At 39.4% G+C, this 20,468-nt stretch overlaps 1 protein-coding gene across 3 annotated transcripts in view; it reads right to left on the bottom strand.

Moving 5' to 3' along the window:
• Positions 1-20,468, bottom strand: part of tacr1a (tachykinin receptor 1a) — a 185,060-nt gene that overhangs the window by 47,147 nt on the left and 117,445 nt on the right. For 2 of the 3 annotated variants that reach the window (XM_049470227.1, XM_049470228.1), the window contains exon 1: positions 18,054-18,670. The exons of the other annotated variant lie outside the window; for it this stretch is intronic. In XM_049470227.1, the coding sequence (XP_049326184.1) occupies positions 18,054-18,457 (404 nt within the window). In that variant the 5' untranslated portion in view covers positions 18,458-18,670. Of the gene's footprint in view, positions 1-18,053; positions 18,671-20,468 lie in introns of those variants that run through there. 3 annotated transcript variants of the gene reach the window in all.

Raw genomic sequence — 20,468 nt, 5'->3', positions numbered from 1 at the left:
AGGATGCTGTTCTATTGTTCTATTCCCTGTCCAGCAGTGTTTAAAACTGAGGTGTTTAAAAACTCCAGCAGCACTGCTGCTGTATCTGATCCACTCTTCAGCACAACACACACTAACACCTTATACACCACCACCTTTCCAATCAGTACTACTCACTGCAGTGCTGGGAATAATGACCCATTTTGTTTAAAATAAGCCCTGGAAAAGTGTGTTCAGTTCATTTCCAGGGGAAATTCTTTTATGAATTATTCAATAAGCAATTCTTCATAAATGGTTCCAAAACACCAAAAGCAGCCCAGAATAAACGAACACACGTGGGAATAATGCATTTGCATGAATAAATGCATGTGAATGTAAAAAAAAAAAAGCCACATCTTTTATGAATGATTGCCAGATTCTTTGCAGTAATTCAATCAGAAATCAGCGGCTAATTGGGCACCTTTGAAATGTTGTGTCGCAGCTAATTCTGAACAAATCTAATTTAGCCTAAATTAAGTCCTAAATTTATTCAAACTCCTCATAGGTTTTTCAGCACTTGCCTTGGTAGTAGTATTTTGGTGTGAGCATTCACTGTGAGCCTCCACTACCAGACTCTGCAACAGCTTCTTCCACTAGGCAGTCAGACTCCTCAACACACAGAGCCTCCACTACCAGACTCTGCAACAGCTTCCTCCACCAGGCAGTCAGACTCCTCAACACACAGAGCCTCCACTACCAGACTCTGCAACAGCTTCTTCCATCAGGCAGTCAGACTCCTCAACACACAGAGCCTCCACTACCAGACTCTGTAACAGCTTCTTCCACTAGGCAGTCAGACTCCTCAACACACAAAACCTCCACTACCAGACTCTGCAACAGCTTCTGCCACCAGGCAATCGGACTCTTCAACACACAGAGCCTCCACTACCAGACTCTGCAACAGCTTCTTCCATCAGGCAGTCAGACTCCTCAACACACAGAGCCTCCACTACCAGACTCTGTAACAGCTTCTTCCACTAGGCAGTCAGACTCCTCAACACACAAAACCTCCACTACCAGACTCTGCAACAGCTTCTGCCACCAGGCAATCAGACTCTTCAACACACAAAGCCTCCACTACCAGACTCTGCAACAGCTTCATCCACTAGGCAATCAGACTCCTCAACACACAAAGCCTCCACTACCAGACTCTGCAACAGCTTCTTCCACCAGGCAGCCAGACTCCTTAACAAACAGAGCCTCCACTACCAGACACTGCAACAGCTTCTTCCACCAGGCAGTCAGACTTCTCAACACACAGAGCCTCCACTACCAGACTCTGCAACAGCTTCTTCCACCAGGCAGTCAGACTCCTTAACACACAGAGCCTTCACTACCAGACTCTGCAACAGCTTCATCCACCAGGCAGTCAGACTCCTCAACACACAGAGCCTCCACTACCAGACTCTGCAACTGCTTCTTCCAGCAGGCAATCAGACTCCTCAACACACAGAGCCTCCACTACCAGACTCTGTGACAGCTTCATCCACCAGGCAATCAGACTCCTCAACACACAGAGCCTCCACTACACGACTCTGCAACAGCTTCTTCCACTATGCAGTCAGACTTCTCAACACACAGAGCCTCCACTACCAGACTCTGCAACAGCTTCTTCCACCAGGCAGTCAGACTCCTCAACACACAGAGCCTCCACTACCAGACTCTGCAACAGTTTCATCCACCAGGCAGTCAGGCTTCTCAACACACAGAGCCTTCACTACCAGACTCTGTGACAGCTTCATCCACCAGGCAATCAGACTCCTCAACACACAGAGCCTCCACTACAAGACTCTGCAACAGCTTCTTCCACTAGGCAGTCAGACTTCTCAACACACAGAGCCTCCACTACCAGACTCTGCAACAGCTTCTTCCACCAGGCAGTCAGACTCCTCAACTCACAGAGCCTCCACTACAAGACTCTGCAACAGCTTCTTCCACTAGGCAGTCAGACTCCTCAACACACAGAGCCTCCACTATCCGACTCTGCAACATCTTCATACACCAGGTAGTCAGACTCCTCAACACACAGAGCCTTCACTACCAGACTCTGCAACAGCTTCATCCCTCAGGCAATCAGACTCCTCATCACACAGAGCTTCGACTACCAGACTCTGCAACAGCTTCTTCCACCAGGCAGTCAGACTCCTCAACACACAGAGCCTCCACTACCAGACTCTGTAACAGCTTTATCCACCAGGCAGTCAGACTCCTCAACAGACAGAGCTTCGACTACCAGACTTTGCAACAGCTTCTTCCACCAGGCAGTCAGATTCCTCAACTCAGCAAGGGAATGCTCGTTCACACACAGCAACAATTTCTGAGGAATCTTTTCACCAGACTGAACACTTTCTTGGCCTGTCACCAGATTTACAACCAATCTAGCACTTCAGCAATCTTCAGGAACAAAGTACAATTATTATTACTGAGACCAAACCAATCTGGCGTCCAACAAGAACAAATATATTTAAGACAAACATAAACAAGACTATTAAAGTCTGAATAAGAGCTATTGTAGAGTCAAAGAGAGCTGAATATAGTTCAAATAATGAAGTCAGAAAGCCTTAAAAAATTAACTTTGAAAATTTTACAAATCACCTGCTGAAAACATCTGCAAAATCAGTAAAAGACTATCCAGAAAGGAAAAGGAAGCTATAAACTAAACACTCAAACACCTGATCTTATATTATTTTCATATGAGTTATGGCCAGAACAAATTCCCTATAAGTGTCCAACAAATCCAGTTCCACTCAGATTTTTTTAGCTTTCTGTTGGAAGTGATTTTCTGCTCCAGGCCTCATATCTGAGAAATCAATCAGCTAGTTTTTCTCTGGAAACACTAAGAAAGCCCTATCAATTATCCAGCACACTGAATTCTGGACAACCACTGTCCAAGTTCAAGTCTGAGAGACTCGACTGCTGCTAATGTCGTTTCAGTGTAATGAATGGGGGTGAGGTAAGTGAGAATGGAGAAGAATGTGGGCTGGTTAAGATTTATAAGCAGAGGAACCATCAATCATCACCTGAACATCTCAACACGACACCTGGTGATACTGAGTTCAGCATAATTACAATGATTTATATACACTTACCATCTAGTTTATATAAAACAACACTCACCACTCACTGGCCACTTTTTTTTTTAACTTTCAAACATTGTGCTTCAAATCTTTGGCCACTTTATTAGAAACACCTACTAACTGTATTTACCTCATGCTTCCACTCACTGTGGCCACTTTATTAGAAACACCTACCACCTACCTTGTGCTTCCACTTACTTATTAGAAATACCAATTTACTAACTTGTGCTTCCACTCACTGGCCAATTTATTAAAAACACTGTCAAACCTTATACTGTCTATCTTTGGCCACTTTATTAGAAACACTGACGTATTTTTTATTTCCCCCCACTGGCCACTTTACCAGAAACACCTTTCTACATTGTACCTCAGTCTCTGGCCAACAAATAGAAGAAACTAGAAACACATACCCAACTACCCACTTCTTCCTCTGACTGGCCACTTTATTAGAAACACCTCCATACTACCTCTTGCTTCCACTCACTGGCCACTTTATTAGAAACACCTTCAAACATTGTGCTTGCACTCTTTGGCCACTTTATTAGAAACATTTTCCCAACAACCCTTATCTTCTTCCGACTGGCCACTTTATTAGAAACAAATGTTTATTACCCCATGTTTCCACTCACTCTGTCCACTTTATTAGAAACACCTACCTAATTAACAGGTCACTATAGGCATACACTTACAGACAAAAGCTCTTTTGTACGTTGAGACGTGATTGGATGGTGGTGCGTTCTCAACATAGCATTAATACTTTCCAACTGTCCAGCAATTGAGAAAAAAGTACAAAAGTCAAGGACATATAAATAGACAACATATCTCCTCCCATCCTCCCCTCATCCTCCCCTCATCCTCCTCTCATCCTCCCCTCATCCTCCTCCCATCTTCACCAATTCACACACAGAGCTCAGAATGGCCAGTCAGGGTCATTTGCTCCCTCATGCAGTACAGCATCTCCGGTCACGCTTGGTTAAAGTGATTTGCTGGAGTCTAACACGTTTATATATGGTGAGGATGAGACAAGGAAGGGTCATACGGTCAAGCTGGGCTGACGTAAGCTACTTATCAAAATGTTATCGCTTGTCATATTAACCCTTTACTGCAATGCTATTGGGAAGGAAGATGAATGAATGGAGGGACCATGCTCCAGGATCAAGATCAAGATCCGCTGTTTGCTGTCATGCATCATACATCCAGAAGGCTTGGTGTCGTGGTGTGGGGGGAGGCAACACCAGGGGTCCTATTTTACTGATATAAAGTGCTTTTTGCACTGGTTGCACCGGTGCGCCGGTTCACAGGTGCACCAGCACCCATTTTTTAACTGCATTGTCTTTAATACTGCAGTTTTAGAGGTTTACATTTTTTGTGTTATCCATCTAGGCAATATTGACTTGTAAAACAATCTGGTCAGCATAAAGGTCTTTATTTGAAGCACAATTCTAGAAGAAAGGCAATACATGGAAAATGTGTTGAGAAATAAGGTCGCAATAGAGCCCTGTATCGTGAGGGCACGAAGGAAAGGACTTGAATGACTGTTGACTGGTGTCAGGGTTTTAATCAGTAAGTGGCGCACCTGTGTTTTCTGCCACCAAGAACTTTAATGCTATTTTAACAACACAGGAGTTAGACGTGAAAATAGACTGTTATTGGGGTGTAAGATAGCAACAAGCATCGCAACACGCCTTTTTGTTCAGGGTGTACGATAGAGCCCTAAATCACCTTTGGTCTTCGTTATGCTAATGAGTTCCTGCAACCAGTGGCCCTACCTTTTCTGAATTCACACTTTGGTGCAGTATTTCAACAGAATAGAGAATAGGGTAAACCTGCAGCAAACAATTCTGTGAAACTGACACCAAAAAATCCATAATTACTGGTATTTGTTTATTTAGAAGTATTTTATCTCAAGTATCATTGAGAAGTTAAGTCTTACGATATATCGAGCATCACAGTATCGCAAAGTCTGGACTGTGAGGTTTGAAAACACCCAAAGAATCATACAGCTTTGGACATCATTTAAGGCCTTTTACCATATAAACACATAGTGCTTACAGTATATATGATATACTGGAGGGGAAATTAAAACCAGTATGCATTTTTCACATAACGCCATACCACTAGAGGTGCTGTGGAGCGCTGTGTAGAACAGCACTGGCAAAGAAGAAGAAACAGCTTGCTAGCTAACACTAGCCAGCTAGCATAACAGGCTAACATGCTGGAGTAATGGTAGCTCTGCCCCTGTGGTAGCCAAATACTTGTCTCGCTCTGTCTTGCCTGAAGAAACATAAAAACAATACTTTATCTGAGGAGCTCCTGCTGCTGTTCCTCACTGTATGAGTAAAATAGAAAAACAACAGCAAACAGCAATTATTCACTCAGAAAAGAGAGGAATGGAATTGTGCATTTGATCCACAGCTTAGAAAAAAGATCCTCCTGTGCCACGAAAGAGTCCAGAATCGGTGACAAAATGATAAAACTCCTTAAATCTCTGGATACGAGATAAAAAAACTTCAAAAGCAGTAACTATAGCCTTTTTGAATATACAGTATTAATACTGTAGCTTGAATTATTTTTATGCGCACTGAATTAAATGTATTTATTAACTGGAGAAAGAAAGAAAATTGTAACTGATTTTAATACTGTAATGTTTTTAATGACTTCAGGAATAACATATTGTAAACTAATATTAAACTTGCGTCTTACTTGTGCAATAGAGCATTTGAGAAATGTCATTTTGAGTATTTTAGGACTATCTTTAGTGTTTATAGAACTATTTAAAAAGAAAGCCATGTTAAAGTTGGTGTATCTCTTTTTAAGGTCTAGTGTTTTACATTCTTTAGCTGTTTTTTTCTGATAATAAAGTCTGATTTCCACATATATTGTGTCTTTTTTTTTGCGACAAAGTAAATCCAATAGTAATCAAAGTCTTAATTTAAACCCTTAATGTTTGATATTATATACAGCGTTGGAAAGAAATTAAGAGATCACTTCAGTTTCTGAATCAGTCTCTCTGATTTTGCTATTTATAGCTTTGTTGTTTTATTCTATAAACTTCGGAAAACATTTCTCCCAGATTCCAATTCAAAATAATAGTTTAGAGCATTTATTTGCAGAAAATGAGAAATAGCTGAAATAACAAAAAAGATGCCGAGCTTTCAGACCTAAAATAATGCAAAAAAAAAAAACAAGTTAATATTCATAAAGTTTTAAGAGTTCACACATCAATATTTGGTGGAATAACCCTGTTTTTTATCACAGTTTTCATTGGCATGTTCTCCTCCACCAGTCTTACACACTGCTTTTGGATAACTTTATGCTGCTTTACTCCTGGTGCAAAAATTTACGCAGTTCAGCTTGGTGGTTTGATGGCTTGTGATCATCCATCTTCCTCTTGATTATATTCCAGAGGTTTTTTATTTAATAGTAGAGTAAATCACACATCTAAATTTAAGCCCAGTCATTCAAAAAATAATAATAATAAAAAAATCACAAGAATCCTAAAAATGACCTAATATATACATTTTTTTCATACCATCCAGCACTATAAGCACATTTAATTGGATTTTTAGAATTAGAAACTGTGATTTAAAACTTGAATGGTACTGATTGTTCCGATTCATTCACAGCCTGAGGGCTGAGCCAATAAGCTCAGTGATGATAAGCCAATAAGGACGGAGTGAAGATGGGAGGCTCCTTTAATTTAATTAGAAATCTTATTTCTGCTTTGGGGTCAGTTGACCAATCGCTCAGTGGGGTGGAAAAGTGGAGGAGAGTGTGTGAAGATTAAGACGTGTAATATGCTTATTACCACTAAGCACAATCAGTGTTTATGAGCTTCATTGCTTTTTAGCTAAATTAACCTTTGCTCTGCACTCAGGGCTGTTTGGGTTGGTGTTTGGGCTTCTATAATTCGATTAGAATATCATTAGAATATAATTTTTATCCCTGCGTCGTGCGTCCTGTCTCCTGGAGGGGTGTTTCCTGATGGACGGGGTTAAGCGGTTCTCAGCAGACGGGTCGGGGAGGGTTCAGATAGTGACCGGTGTCAGAAAATAGCTAAATAAATGCTTTTTCATAACCGGAGATTATTCGCTTTATGTTCCGGCGACTGCAGCCATTCGCCCTGCGGCTACTCAAACATATCAGCAGCTCTAAATCTGAACTGAGCGTTCCGCCATTCGCCCAACACACACACACATCACAACACACACACACACACACACACAGGAAGCCGGGGTGAATGTAATGGAGCCACGTCTTATCTGGCATTTTCTTATAGTTTATTTGAGCTTTGTTTTATTCATTTCCCGAGGCAACTTATAATGTTTATGTACCACAAACATAATTAAATCATAATTCTTCTATACAGGATCTCTCTTTATCCTTTAAAATTAAACTGTATGTTTTGGTTCCTAACATACAGTGCCAGTCAAAAGTTTGGACACACCTTTAAATCAGTGTTGTTTCATTATTTTAATTCATTCATTGTTCTGCACTGTAGATTAATACTTAAATCATGTATTTAATGAACAAAAAAAGCACCTCTTGTTTAGATCTTGGCTGGATTTTCTCAGTCAGCTTTATGGGGTAGAGTCACCTTGAACTCAGGCTTTCAGTTAACAGCTGTGCTGAACTCATCAGAGTTAATTACTTGAATTTCTTGTCTCTTAATTTGTTCTAATCAATTTTATGGCAAAAAAACCCTCAAACTAAGTAAAGAAAAGTACTCTAAAAAAAGGTACTTTAAGAAACGAAGGTCAGCCAATCCAAAAGTCAATTTAAAGTACTTTAAAAATATCCTCAAGTGCAGTCGCAAAAAAGACCATAAAAAAATTATAATGAAACTGGCTCACGTCAGGGCTGCTACAGGAAAGGAAGAAGAGCAAGAGTTTCCTCTGTTGTACAGGATAAGTTCATCAGAGTTACCAGCCTCAGAAACAAACACAACCTAACAACACCCCAGATAAGAACAGCTAAATGCTTTTACAGATTTAGGCCCGTTGCAACAGGACTGGCTAACCAAGCAATTGCATGGGGCCCCGATCTGGCCTGGGGCCCCCCAGACAACCACTTGGTATGAATCAAATGCAACAGCAAACTGTGTAACACTGTAATCAGAATCCCCCTTAAGGGGGGCCCTCCCACTAGCTTCTGACAGTAGAATACAACCAGATTGGAACATGTTCAGCAGTATCTATGCATTGTCTATAACACTACAACAGATAAAGCTATCCTTACTTTTATTTTAAGTTTATTTAACTAAACTGAATTTTATATCGTTATATTTGTAGCCGTGCTCTGTCTAAAAAGTGCATTTTGCCTCAGTCTTGGTCAAACAACAATATAACATTTCAGTAAAGATGGTGGTTACAGTGTGTTTTATACCATTGATTTGCTGTTTAAACTACACTTGATCCAATGTTATTTGTTATAGCTTTTTTTTTTACCAAAAAATGTGAGATTGTGGTTGACGGTATGTTGTGGGGTCCATTTTGCTTAGGGCCCCTATTTAAATACCTTGAAATGGCCGTGAAATCCAGAACTGAATTAAAATAAATGATAGTGGACAGATATAATCTGTCTCTAGTAGATATATAATGGGAAATGAGAACAGCGTGAATTTTTCTTTTGATAAAAACAGTAAAAAAGAAAATGTAGTACCCTGATGTGATAATTAGGGGTGGGTGATATGGCACCATATTTAAGGTAAATTATTGTTGATATTTAAAAAAGTTTGCGATATTGTTGCATACGATATGTTATACAACAGTTAGTTCCGACCTCACAATCTGATTGGTTGAGAAGTGTTCTAGCCGTGCTGATATATGTGATAACATCACGGCCTTCTCACCCTAAACTTGTATCACTCCGTCGACGCGTTGCCGAGTAACGACGTATTTATATACACAGGACACCCGCAGCAGCGTTAGCTTAGCACAGGCTAGCGCTCAGCCACGGCATGCTCGTCTGCAGCGCTGACTCGTCTTTTGTGGAAAAAAAGGAAAAGAAAATCGCTCAGTTAATGCCAACTGACAGCCAGAACGCTAACCAGCCAGGCTAGGCTAAGCTAAGCTAATGTTGAGCTAAAGCAAGCTACGCTAACCTAACCACAGTCCAGCCGGCTAGCTAAAACCAACACCACCCAGCAAAACAAGCAGAAATGCTCAAAAAATGTGCAGCGTTCACCTGAAGACGACTCCACAGAGCAGGAGAGGAGAGTATTAGCGTTATTTCACGCTCCTAACGTTACCATCTTCACTTATTCACAATTTTGATTTCAAGCTAACTTTCGTGGTGTTAGTCTGTATGAACCATACACTGTTTTGTAGTTAAGTTTCAGTTCTGTTACAGTTGTTGTGGAACTACTTTTTGGCAGAAGGCACAGTCCATATTAAAGCATATTCTAACTGAATTTCTTAAAGTCTCGCCTTAGGCTTGTGCCTACGACCGTGATGTTATTCGTGATAACACACTCCCTCTCGTGTTCTATTGCTTAAATATGGCACACCACTTCTACAGCCCTAGTATCAATAATAGTGTCCACAAAAGCAAAGTCCAGCCACTGTGAGTAAATGTAGTACAAAAGTGAGTAGCATCTCTATCAGGACGTATCTAATCTGTATTTGTATCAGCCCTCCTGCCCTGCAGGCGACCGGCAGCCTCTGCCTCGTGTGAAGTTCACTCCCGGTGTGCGAGTCTGTATGTGTGAGTGTTAAAGTCAGAAGAGGAGATTCAGGTCGTGAGAGGGAGTAAAATAATAAAAGACAAACAAAAAGAGACAGCAACAATGCCAGCGCAGCACCCGCAACAGATGGAGGCCGACGCGAGCGGCGTTCTGCTCTGAATTACAAATAAGAGAAGAAAAGTCAAGAGCCAAACAAACAGTGTTTTTCTCTTTACACGGATAAACTCAGTGTACTAGTCAGCCAAGACACGCAATGGCCCCTATCTTACACCCTGCATAAGGTGCGTCGTGATGCTCATTGCTATCTTACAGCCCTACAACAGTCTATTTTCACGCCTTCCACCTCCAAGGTTTAAACAGCAACAGTGCTGGGGGTGCCGAGTGGTCCAGCGGTCTAAAGCGCTGCCACTATGAGCGGGAGGTCGCAGGTTCGGACCCCTGCTTATGCAGCTTTGCCATCAAGCTGCCGCCGCTCAGAGGGAGCACAATTGGCCCTGCTTTCTCCAGGTGGGTAGATGGCGCTCTCTCTCCCCACATCACTAAAGGGTGATGTCTGCAGCACAGGGCGTCTGTGAGCTGATGTATGGAAATCGTGCCCCTGCGCTTTCCTCCGAGCGTAAGGCAATGCTGCATCATCAGCAGCAGCTTGAAAAGAAGCGGTGGCTGCCTTCACATGTATCGGACAAAGCATGCGTTAGTCTTCACCCTCCTGGTGTGCTGAACCCCTGAAGTAGCAATCCGTCAAAGTCAGAGCGCACTTGGCTGTTAAAGGGAATGGCAAGTGACATGCTGATTGGTTTAATACGTTGCTTCTGTGTGTTTAGAGCTGGGCAAGGTGTACTTGTCTTGTTGTTATGATAGCAAAGACACACTGACACCCTAAATCAAGCTGCACCCTACACAGTTGACGGCTCACTTATAGATTGCTAAAATAGGGCCCTTAATATCAAAAGTTGGCAGTTTCTTACGCTTTGCACTGGTGCTACAATGGTAATGTAGCTAATACGTCAGCTAAAAGGTTTAACACAGTATTATTAATTAGCTGTATGCAGTGTGGGCCAAGTCCTGCTGGGAAATGAAATCAGAGGGAAGCATGAAGTGCTGTAAGATTTTGTGGGAAAACGAAACACAGTGGATCAACACCAGCAGATGACATGTCTCTCTTCTCAAACCATCACTGATCATCAGTAAATTTTACATTTCATTTAAAGGAAATCAAGGGAGCAGAGTCTGGAGGAAGAGTGGACAGACAAACAGTCCAAACTGCTCGAGGTCTAGTGTGAAGTTTCCACCAATCAGTGATGGTTTGAGAAGAGAGACATGTCATCTGCTGGTGTTGATCCACTGTGTTTCGTTTTCCCACAAAATCTTACAGCACTTCATGCTTCCCTCTGCTACTGACAACTTTTATGGAGATGTGGACTGTACATTTCATTTTCCAGCAGGACTTGGCACACTGCCAAAAGTACCAATTGCTCTTACTGTACATAATACATTCTAACTTTCTGAGACACTGATTTTTGGGTTTTCATTGGCTGTAAGCCATAATGATAATCATCAAGAATAAAATAAATTAACGCTTAAAATAGATCATTCTGTGTGTTTAATACATCTATATAATAATATGTGAGTTTCACATTTTCAACAGAATTACTGAAAAAAAAAATAACTTCTCAACGATATTCTAATTTTTTGACATGCACCTGTTGTATGTGGTCTATGTTCCTTTGGTTGGAAATGAAATATGAATCTATGTGATCAGTGAATTCTGTTTGTATTTACATGTATTTACACAGTGTCCAAATTTCTTTGGGGAATCGGGGTCGTAAAACAACTGCTCTGCTTAAATTTCGTACTAATTTGCAATGAAGAAACGTGCAGTCTGCTCAGCTGAGATATGTATATCTTCTCCAGGCCTGCTGGAAACACATCGCAGCTGGTTTAATCATTGGAGGTGTTTGAAAGAATGCCAGAAGTGACAGAAGCTCCAGCAGAAAGAGACGCTACTCTGAAGAAAAGCAGAAGGTTAAAGGGGAAAATGAATATCTAAAGCATAATAGAATTTATTCAGCCTGTAACATGGAGTTTAACCTATTATAGAACTGAAGCGTTCACCCTCCGTCATCCTTACAGAACGTCTCGCAGTCTCGTCTCGTCTCAGCTCGGCTCGGCTCGGCTCAGGAACAAAGAACAGAACTCGGCTGGCTGCTTCTGAACTAACGGAGATATCCCAGCAAATTACAGAATTACAGACAGACTCAGGGGCGTCCCAACTCGCTTCAGGGGCTCTGAACACAGACAGGGCTTTAAACAAGATAATTCCCATCCTACCTGCTGCTTCCTCTCTCTGTTTCTCTCTCTATTTCTCTCTCTCTGTTTGTTCTCTCAATCTCTCTTCCCTCCTTTTATATTTTCTCATTTTTCCTCGCTCTATTTTTTCTTTGCTTCTCTTTCTAATTATGAACCTCTTCTACTCATATTAACCCCAAAATCTCCTGGAGTCACAAGAACAACGTTTACCACCATCTTAAATGTTTTAATTAATTACATTTTTAATGTCAGAACTGAAGATCAACTATAGTCTTTGAAATCAAAAATCTAGAGTAAATTAAACCCAAAAATTAAACCCAAAAATCCATTAAATAAAATAGCGTCAGAGTTTAGGAATAAACCTACACTGATGGGCGTGGTCGTCTAGAAGTGAGGTGTGTTCAGGTAAATATCTGGCGTGTTTGCCCTGATTGTTACACACACAAATAAACACACTGCAGCACACTGCAGCAAACATCAACTAAATTTGGATTGAAAATCCAAAGCTGTCTTAATCTCAAAAACAAAAACAATTGGAAGCTTTACATCAGATTTGACAATGAACTAAACTGTAAATCAACTGGATTTATTAACCTCAAAACTGTAAATCAACTGGAATTATTAACCTCAAAACTGTAAATCAACTGGATTTATCAACATAAAAAACATACATCAACTGGATTTATCAATCTCAAAACTGAAATAAACTGTCTTAATCTCAGAATCTAAATAAACTGGATTAATCAAGTTCAAAACTAAAAAAAAAGGAACTGGATTTATCAACATAAAAAACATAAATTAACTAGATTTATCAATCTAAAACTGTAAATCACCTGGATTTATTAACCTTAAAACTGTAAATCACCTGGATTTATTACCCTCAAAACTGTAAATCACCTGGATTTATTAACCTTAAAACTGTAAATCACCTGGATTTATTAACCTCAAAACTGTAAATCACCTGGATTTATTAACCCCAAAACTGTAAATCACCTGGATTTATTAACCCCAAAACTGTAAATCACCTGGATTTATTAACCTTAAAACTGTAAATCACCTGGATTTATTAACCTTAAAACTGTAAATCACCTGGATTTATTAACCTCAAAACTGTAAATCACCTGGATTTATTAACCTTAAAACTGTAAATCACCTGGATTTATTAACCCCAAAACTGTAAATCACCTGGATTTATTAACCTTAAAACTGTAAATCACCTGGATTTATTAACCTTAAAACTGTAAATCACCTGGATTTATTACCCTCAAAACTGTAAATCACCTGGATTTATTAACCCCAAAACTGTAAATCACCTGGATTTATTACCCTCAAAACTGTAAATCACCTGGATTTATTAACCCCAAAACTGTAAATCACCTGGATTTATTAACCCCAAAACTGTAAATCACCTGGATTTATTAACCCCAAAACTGTAAATCACCTGGATTTATTAACCCCAAAACTGTAAATCACCTGGATTTATTAACCCCAAAACTGTAAATCACCTGGATTTATTACCCTTAAAACTGTAAATCACCTGGATTTATTAACCTCAACTGTAAATCAACTGGATTTATTAACCTCAAAACTGTAAATCACCTGGATTTATTACCCTTAAAACTGTAAATCACCTGGATTTATTAACCTCAAAACTGTAAATCAACTGGATTTATTAACCTTAAAACTGTAAATCAACTGGAATTATTAACCTTAAAACTGTAAATCAACTGGATTTATTAACCTCAAAACTGTAAATCAACTGGATTTATTAACCTCAAAACTGTAAATCACCTGGATTTATTAACCTTAAAACTGTAAATCACCTGGATTTATTAACCTTAAAACTGTAAATCAACTGAATTTATCAACCTAAAAACTGTAAATTAACTGGATTAATTAACCTCAAAACTGTAAACCAACAGAATTTTAAAAAACTTTAAAATCCCAGCCTGAGAATATGGTCTTTAAATTGAACTTTATCTGAACTTTAACCTCTGAATACACAAAGTGTATGAGTACACACTGGGCTCATTACAGAAGCAACCAGAATGAAGCAAAGCAGATGTTCCATCAAGGACGTTTCTGATATAAGCGTTCACACACGCACACACACAGTCTGTTATTTCCAGACTTATAGAAACTCATTTGATTTGAGTTCAGTAAAGCATGAGCTGATTGATTTCATTGATCAAAAATGCCTCAATATTTAATATGCCTCAATATGCCTCACTGCTCAGCGATAACAGCCTGAAATCAAAAGCTCTGACATGCTGAAGCTTAGGCAATTTAGATATAATAATAAGAATGTGAGTGGTCTAAAGGCTGCCACTATAATCAGGAGAGTGCTGGTTCTACTCCTGTTCATGCAGCTTGCCATCAGCTGCTGGTACAATCAAGAAGATAAAAACAATCCATGAACAAAGACTATCTAGCAAATCTAAGGGCACCACTTCACTTTAGATTTTTGTATGGTTACATACAAAACAGTGAATTACATTTCATGGTGCTATTTACACCAATAGGGAGGGTTAAGATCCATTTATACCAATGTTTTATTAACATCACTCAATCTAAAATGCTAAATAAGCCTTTCCAATGCATACGTTTTCTAGGCAGCATCAATCCACTGTTTTTCTGTTTTTTTTTTTTGAGAATCCTGCGGCATTTATTTTTGAGTTATAGGCTTTTTATTTTCCGCCAACAATATTTTAAACAAGTATGTATCATTTTTTTTAATTGATCCACAAGAATAAAAACTCAACTCCAAAACAATTTCACTATAGCACAGGGTTTCCACGGGTCATTAAAAACTCTTAAAATGTCTTAAAATAAAATTCCGTTAATTAAGATCTTAAATTTACTGCAAAGTTACAGTAGGTATTTCCAGACTGAGGGGAAAGCATACTAACTTTAGCAGCAAGTTAGCTAATGTTACCAGGGAGAGAACTAAGGTTAGCGGAGAGCTAAATAATATACGAATGTTAGTAGTAAGTAAACTACGTTACCAAGAAGATAACTATGGTTAGCGTAGTGCTAGTTAACATTAGCTGAGAGCTAGCTAACGTCACTGGGGAGAGGGCTAAGGTTAGTGGACAGCTAGCTAACATTAGCAGTGAGCTAGCTAACATAATGTAAGTAGCGAGTTAGCTATGTTACTGGTTAGAGAACTAATTTTAGCGGAGAGTTAGCTAACTTTAGTAGCGAGCTAGCTAATATACTAACGTTAGTGGTGACTTAACTTAATGTTACCGGGGAGAGAACTAAGGTTAGTGCAGCACTAGTTAACATTACCTGAGAGCTAGCTAACGTTGCCGGGGAGAGAACTAAATTTAGTGGAGAGCTAGCTAACAGTAGCAGCGAGCTAGCCAACATACTAACGTTAGTGGCGAGGTAGCTACATTACCGGGGAGAGAACTAAGGTTAGTGGAGCGCTAGTTAACATTAGCTGAGAGCTAGCTAACATCACCGAGGAGATAACTATGTTTTTAAGAGAGCTATCTTACATTAGCAGCGAGCTAGCTAACATACTAACGTTAGTGGCGAGTTAGCTACATTACCGGGGAGAGAACTAAGGTTAGTGGAGCGCTGGTTAACATTAGCTGAAAGCTAGCTAACATCATCGGGGAGAGAACTATGTTTTTAAGAAAGCTATCTTACATTAGCAGCGAGCTAGCTAACATACTAATGTATGAAGCAAGTTAGCTTTGTTACTGGTTAGAGAACTAAGTTTAGCGGAGAGCTAGCTAACTTTAGTAGCGAGCTAGCTAACATACTAACATTATTGACAAGTTAGCTAACTATGTTACCAAGGTTGAGAACTAAGTTTAGCGTAGAGCTAGCTAACATACCAACATTAGCAGCAATCTAGCTAACATGCTAACATAATAATGCAAGTTAGCTACATTACTGGGAAGAGAGCTAAGGTTAAGAAATGGGGAAACAATAAATTATTTTCTACCAAAGAAATTATGACCACATTTTTGGGTCTTAAATTATATTTATTGAGATCCTAAAAAGGTCTTAAAAAGCAATAAATTTGACTTTTAAAATGGTGCAAGAACCCTGTAGCATTTCCAATCTCCTGCCAAAAATATGCCAATTCTGGAAAAAAGAGAGTACCACTCTCTCTCCAGCAGCATCCCTGTGATTTCCATTATCCATCAGAGCTCTTCATTTAGGAGCGTAAATTACCTTAATAAATAAATAAGATGCTAAAATGATCCATGTACAAAATATACCCAGTTCCCTATCTGGAATTGATGTAAATAAATCATTTTCCTGCTGTCTTTTAGTTTGTGGACATTTATAAAAGCCCAGATTAAATTATAGTTTGGTATATTGATGTCTTTTAATTGTTTGTTAGAATAATCTCTAATCTGTAGGTATCTATAAAAGTATTTTAGTGCTTTAATTCATTAATTGATCTATATTTAATAGTTTAGCCTGAAGTGCTTATGATTAAAATTCAGCTTTTTTGTCTTGCTTTTCAAATGCAATGACATACAAATAAGTAAAGAATAAAAAGGCTTCATTATAAATCTGTATAAACACCAGCTGGCATACAACCAACCCTCAACGGTAAAATATATGTGGTAGAAATATGGTTGAAGTAATGTCTGTTGTTGTTTCAACGTTAAAAAAAGATTTAATGTTAAATGGTTGTGCAAACATTTAAATTTTAAGGAGAATCTACACATAATGTCCTCAACCTTCTGCCTTTTAATTTATCATTTTACATTTCACATCACCATAAAATCTTAAAAAACTGGTTGGATGAAGGAATTAAAAAGTGGTTTTACTTCCATTTGCAGTAATTGCTTTTTAATTTGGCACCAATTCTTCACCATACCTGGGGGAATGTTCATGTCCTTTTTTATACTCAGCTTTTTATACTTTTTATACTCAGTTTTAATAAAGTGATGTAAATGTCTTGTTAACACTATATTGTTAACCATAGGATTTTCTAAGTTTTAGTGAGCTGTGGTTTATTTAAGGTTGAATGTGCAACATTGAAACAATGTTGCCATTTCAACGTTGAGTCACTTTTCAAAATCAACACCAAATCCAACCTTGATTTGAGAATAAAATCAATGATTCAAAGTTGAAATGCCAACTGGGAAATTATACAGGTGTATTTTGTGTTGTTTATAACACTCATTTTTTTGTTGTTTTCTACTGAATAAATTTGGTTGCCAAATATTTAATGCCCTACTGTGGATTTTATCCTAACTATGTTCCGTGTAATTTTATGGCATCACAAGTCTATTTATTCAATCCCAAGTACTTTCCAACATACTGCTATTTAAATATGTCGCATCATATGTTTCTTTACATATAACTATTAAGTTCATGCAATTAATCCAAAATGTTTTTTTCAACATAATGTCCTCAACCTTCTGCCTTTTAAATCAGGTTGGTGGGTAATATTCTCTATACTCAGCTTTACTACAGTGATGTAAGTTTATTGTTAACCTTCTGTTAATTATAGGATTTTCTAGTTTTAGTGTCTACGGTATATTAAAGGTTGAGCTTTCAACGTTGAAACAATGTTGCCATGTCAACGTTGATTGCCTTTTCAAAATTAACACCAAATACAACATTGATTTAAGCATAACCTCAATGTTGATGAAAAGTTGAAATGCCAGCTGGGATTATATGGGTGTATTTTGAGTTGTTTATAACATTAAAATTATTTTTTGTACATTTCTGCTGAATAATTTTGGTTGGCAAATATTTAATGCCCTACTTCATTTCTACTGTGGATTTTATCTCAACTATTATTCGTGTATTTTTATGGCATATTTAATGCTATTTAAATATGCCGCATCTTATGTTTCTTTCCATTTGGCTATAAAGATCCATGCAATTAATAAAAAAAAATCCGCGTGTGTTTTCATCCCCGTGCCCTTTTTTCCCCTCAGAAAAAGAAGCAACACAAACTACTACAGGTAGGTATATCTCACCTGTCCACCGCGATGGCCGTCATGGAGTAGATGCTCGCGAACACGGCGGCGATCGGAAAGAAGTTGTGAAAGCGGCAGTACACGAGCCCGAAGTACCACTCGTTGTGCGCCGCGTACACGAAGTTCACCACCGTGTTGAAGGCGCTCATGCTGGCCTCGGCGAACGCCAGGTTCACGAGGAAGTAGTTGGTGACGGTCCTCATGCGCCTGTGCGCGAGGATGATCCACACCACGGTCACGTTGCCCACCACGGACACCACTACGATCACCGAATACGCGACCGCCCAGAGCGCGATGCGCCACATGGGCTGCACGAACTGGTTCCAGTACCCGTCGGTGCCGTTCGGCTCGAGCGCGCTCCAGTTCCCCGGCCAAGCTTCGGTGGTCGTGTAGGGGGAATCCATGCTGAGTGGGGATGCACCAAAAGCGCAGTGGAAATAAGTCTCTGAGTCGCTTTTTTATGCGTTTAATCGACCATGTTCGTGTCGATTAATCGATAAAACGGATCCTAATTTAGTCCGATTTCTTTTCCTTGGTGAAGAAGGGATTTCTTCCCGCTGCGCAGCGCGAGCGCACTGTGAGGAGACAACGGAGCGAGCCCGGTGCGAGCCTCTATCTCTCTCTCTCTTTCTGTCTGAGCCGCTTCTCCAGCCCGCGCGTGCACACACACACAGCAACACACACACACACACACCTCCCCACCCCCTTTTACAGCGCGTGCCTCGCGTCTCCACTTTGCCTCCCCTCGCTTCTCTCGCGCTGCCCAATTTTAGCTCCTAGCAGCGCGCGCGTGCCTTCTGTGCCTTCTCGCTGTCAACACACCACATGCATGAGCGCGCGCTGGCTCGCGCCTTCCCTCCTTTTATTTCGATCCATCTCCGATCCAAGCGCGCGGCGCAAATAAACGAGCGCGCGGTGAATCTACAAGAGCGCATCAGTCACAGCGTGGAAAGTGTATGAACACCTGGGGCTAAACTTTTCATGGAGACGTCTTTAGGTGAAGCACGGTCTCTCGTGCGTAAATATGGGACTCACTGACGTGTGCAACACCCCAGCGTTATTAAATACAGAACATTATGGCATCAATGCAAAACAGTGCCGAAGCTTTAAGATAGTAACTTATAAGATGGTGAGACGTGATCATGTCATATACACAGCTCTTGAAAAAAAATGAAGAGATTACTTCAATTTCTGAATCAGTTTCTCTGATTTGCTATTTGATGTTTTATGTTTGAGTAAAATGAACACTGTTGTTTTCTAAATAAAAAATATTATCATTTAGAGCATTTATTTGCAAAAAATGAGAAATGGCTGAAATAACAAAAAAAGATGCAGAGCTTTCAGACCTCAAATAATGCAAAGAAAACAAGTTCAAATTCATAACGATTTAAGGAGTTCAGAAATCAGTCTTTGGTGGAATAACCCTGTTTTTTAATCACAGTTTTCATGCATCTTGGCATGTTCTCCTCCACCAGTCCTACACACTGCTTTTGGATAACTTTATGCTGCTTTACTCCTGGTGCAAAAATTCAAGCAGTTCAGCTTGGTGGTTTGATGGCTTGTGATCATCCATCTTGCTCTTGATTATATTCCAGAGGTTTTTAATTTGGTAAAATAAAAGAAACTGGTCTCTTATTTATTTCCAGAGCTGTATAGTATCAGTCAGAAGTTTGGACACACCTTCTCATTCAATATTTGTGTCTGATAATTCTGATGAACTTATCCTGTACAACAGAGGAAACTCCTGCCCTTCCTTTCCTGGGGCGGTCCTGATGAGAGCCAGTTTCATCAGAAAGATTTTGACAGTCTTTGCAACTAAACGTGAGGATACTTTTGACATTTTTTGTGTTGACTCACCTTCATATCTTGAAGTATTTTTTTCTTTAATTAGTTGAGTAGTTCTTGCCTTTATATGCAATATAATTCACTGTATACCTGTAACTCTACCTCTTCACAGCTTTACAACAGATGCTCTTACACACATTAGGAGGCAAAATATTCTAGTAATTAACTCTTGATGAGTTCAGCACAGCTGTTAACTGAATGCCTGAATTCCAGGTGACTCTACCTCATAAAACTGACTGAGAAAATCCAGCCAAAATGTGCAAATCTACAGTCATCTAAGCAAGAGGTGCTACTTTGAAGAATCTAAAATATAAAACGTTATGTTTTTTAACACTTTGTTTTGTTTATTAAATGATTTCATATGTTTTTTCTTGATAGATTGGATGAGTTTAGTATTAATCTACAATGTAGAACCACTGAATTTAAGGTGTGTCCAAACTTTTGACTTTTGTTACAGTATTTATATATTTACTTCACGTGCAACTCAAGCAGTCAATCAAGTGAGTGTAATGCAATAATCTCCACAATTAACACCACAAGTACTGTACCTGAGCATTTCAGTCATAATCA

The sequence above is a fragment of the Astyanax mexicanus genome, chromosome 22 (genome assembly GCF_023375975.1).
Source record: "Astyanax mexicanus isolate ESR-SI-001 chromosome 22, AstMex3_surface, whole genome shotgun sequence".
In the NCBI taxonomy this organism is placed as follows: Eukaryota; Metazoa; Chordata; class Actinopteri; order Characiformes; family Acestrorhamphidae; genus Astyanax; species Astyanax mexicanus.
The sequence above is the reverse complement of the archived record's forward strand: the minus strand, read 5'-3'. Positions and strand labels throughout refer to the sequence as shown.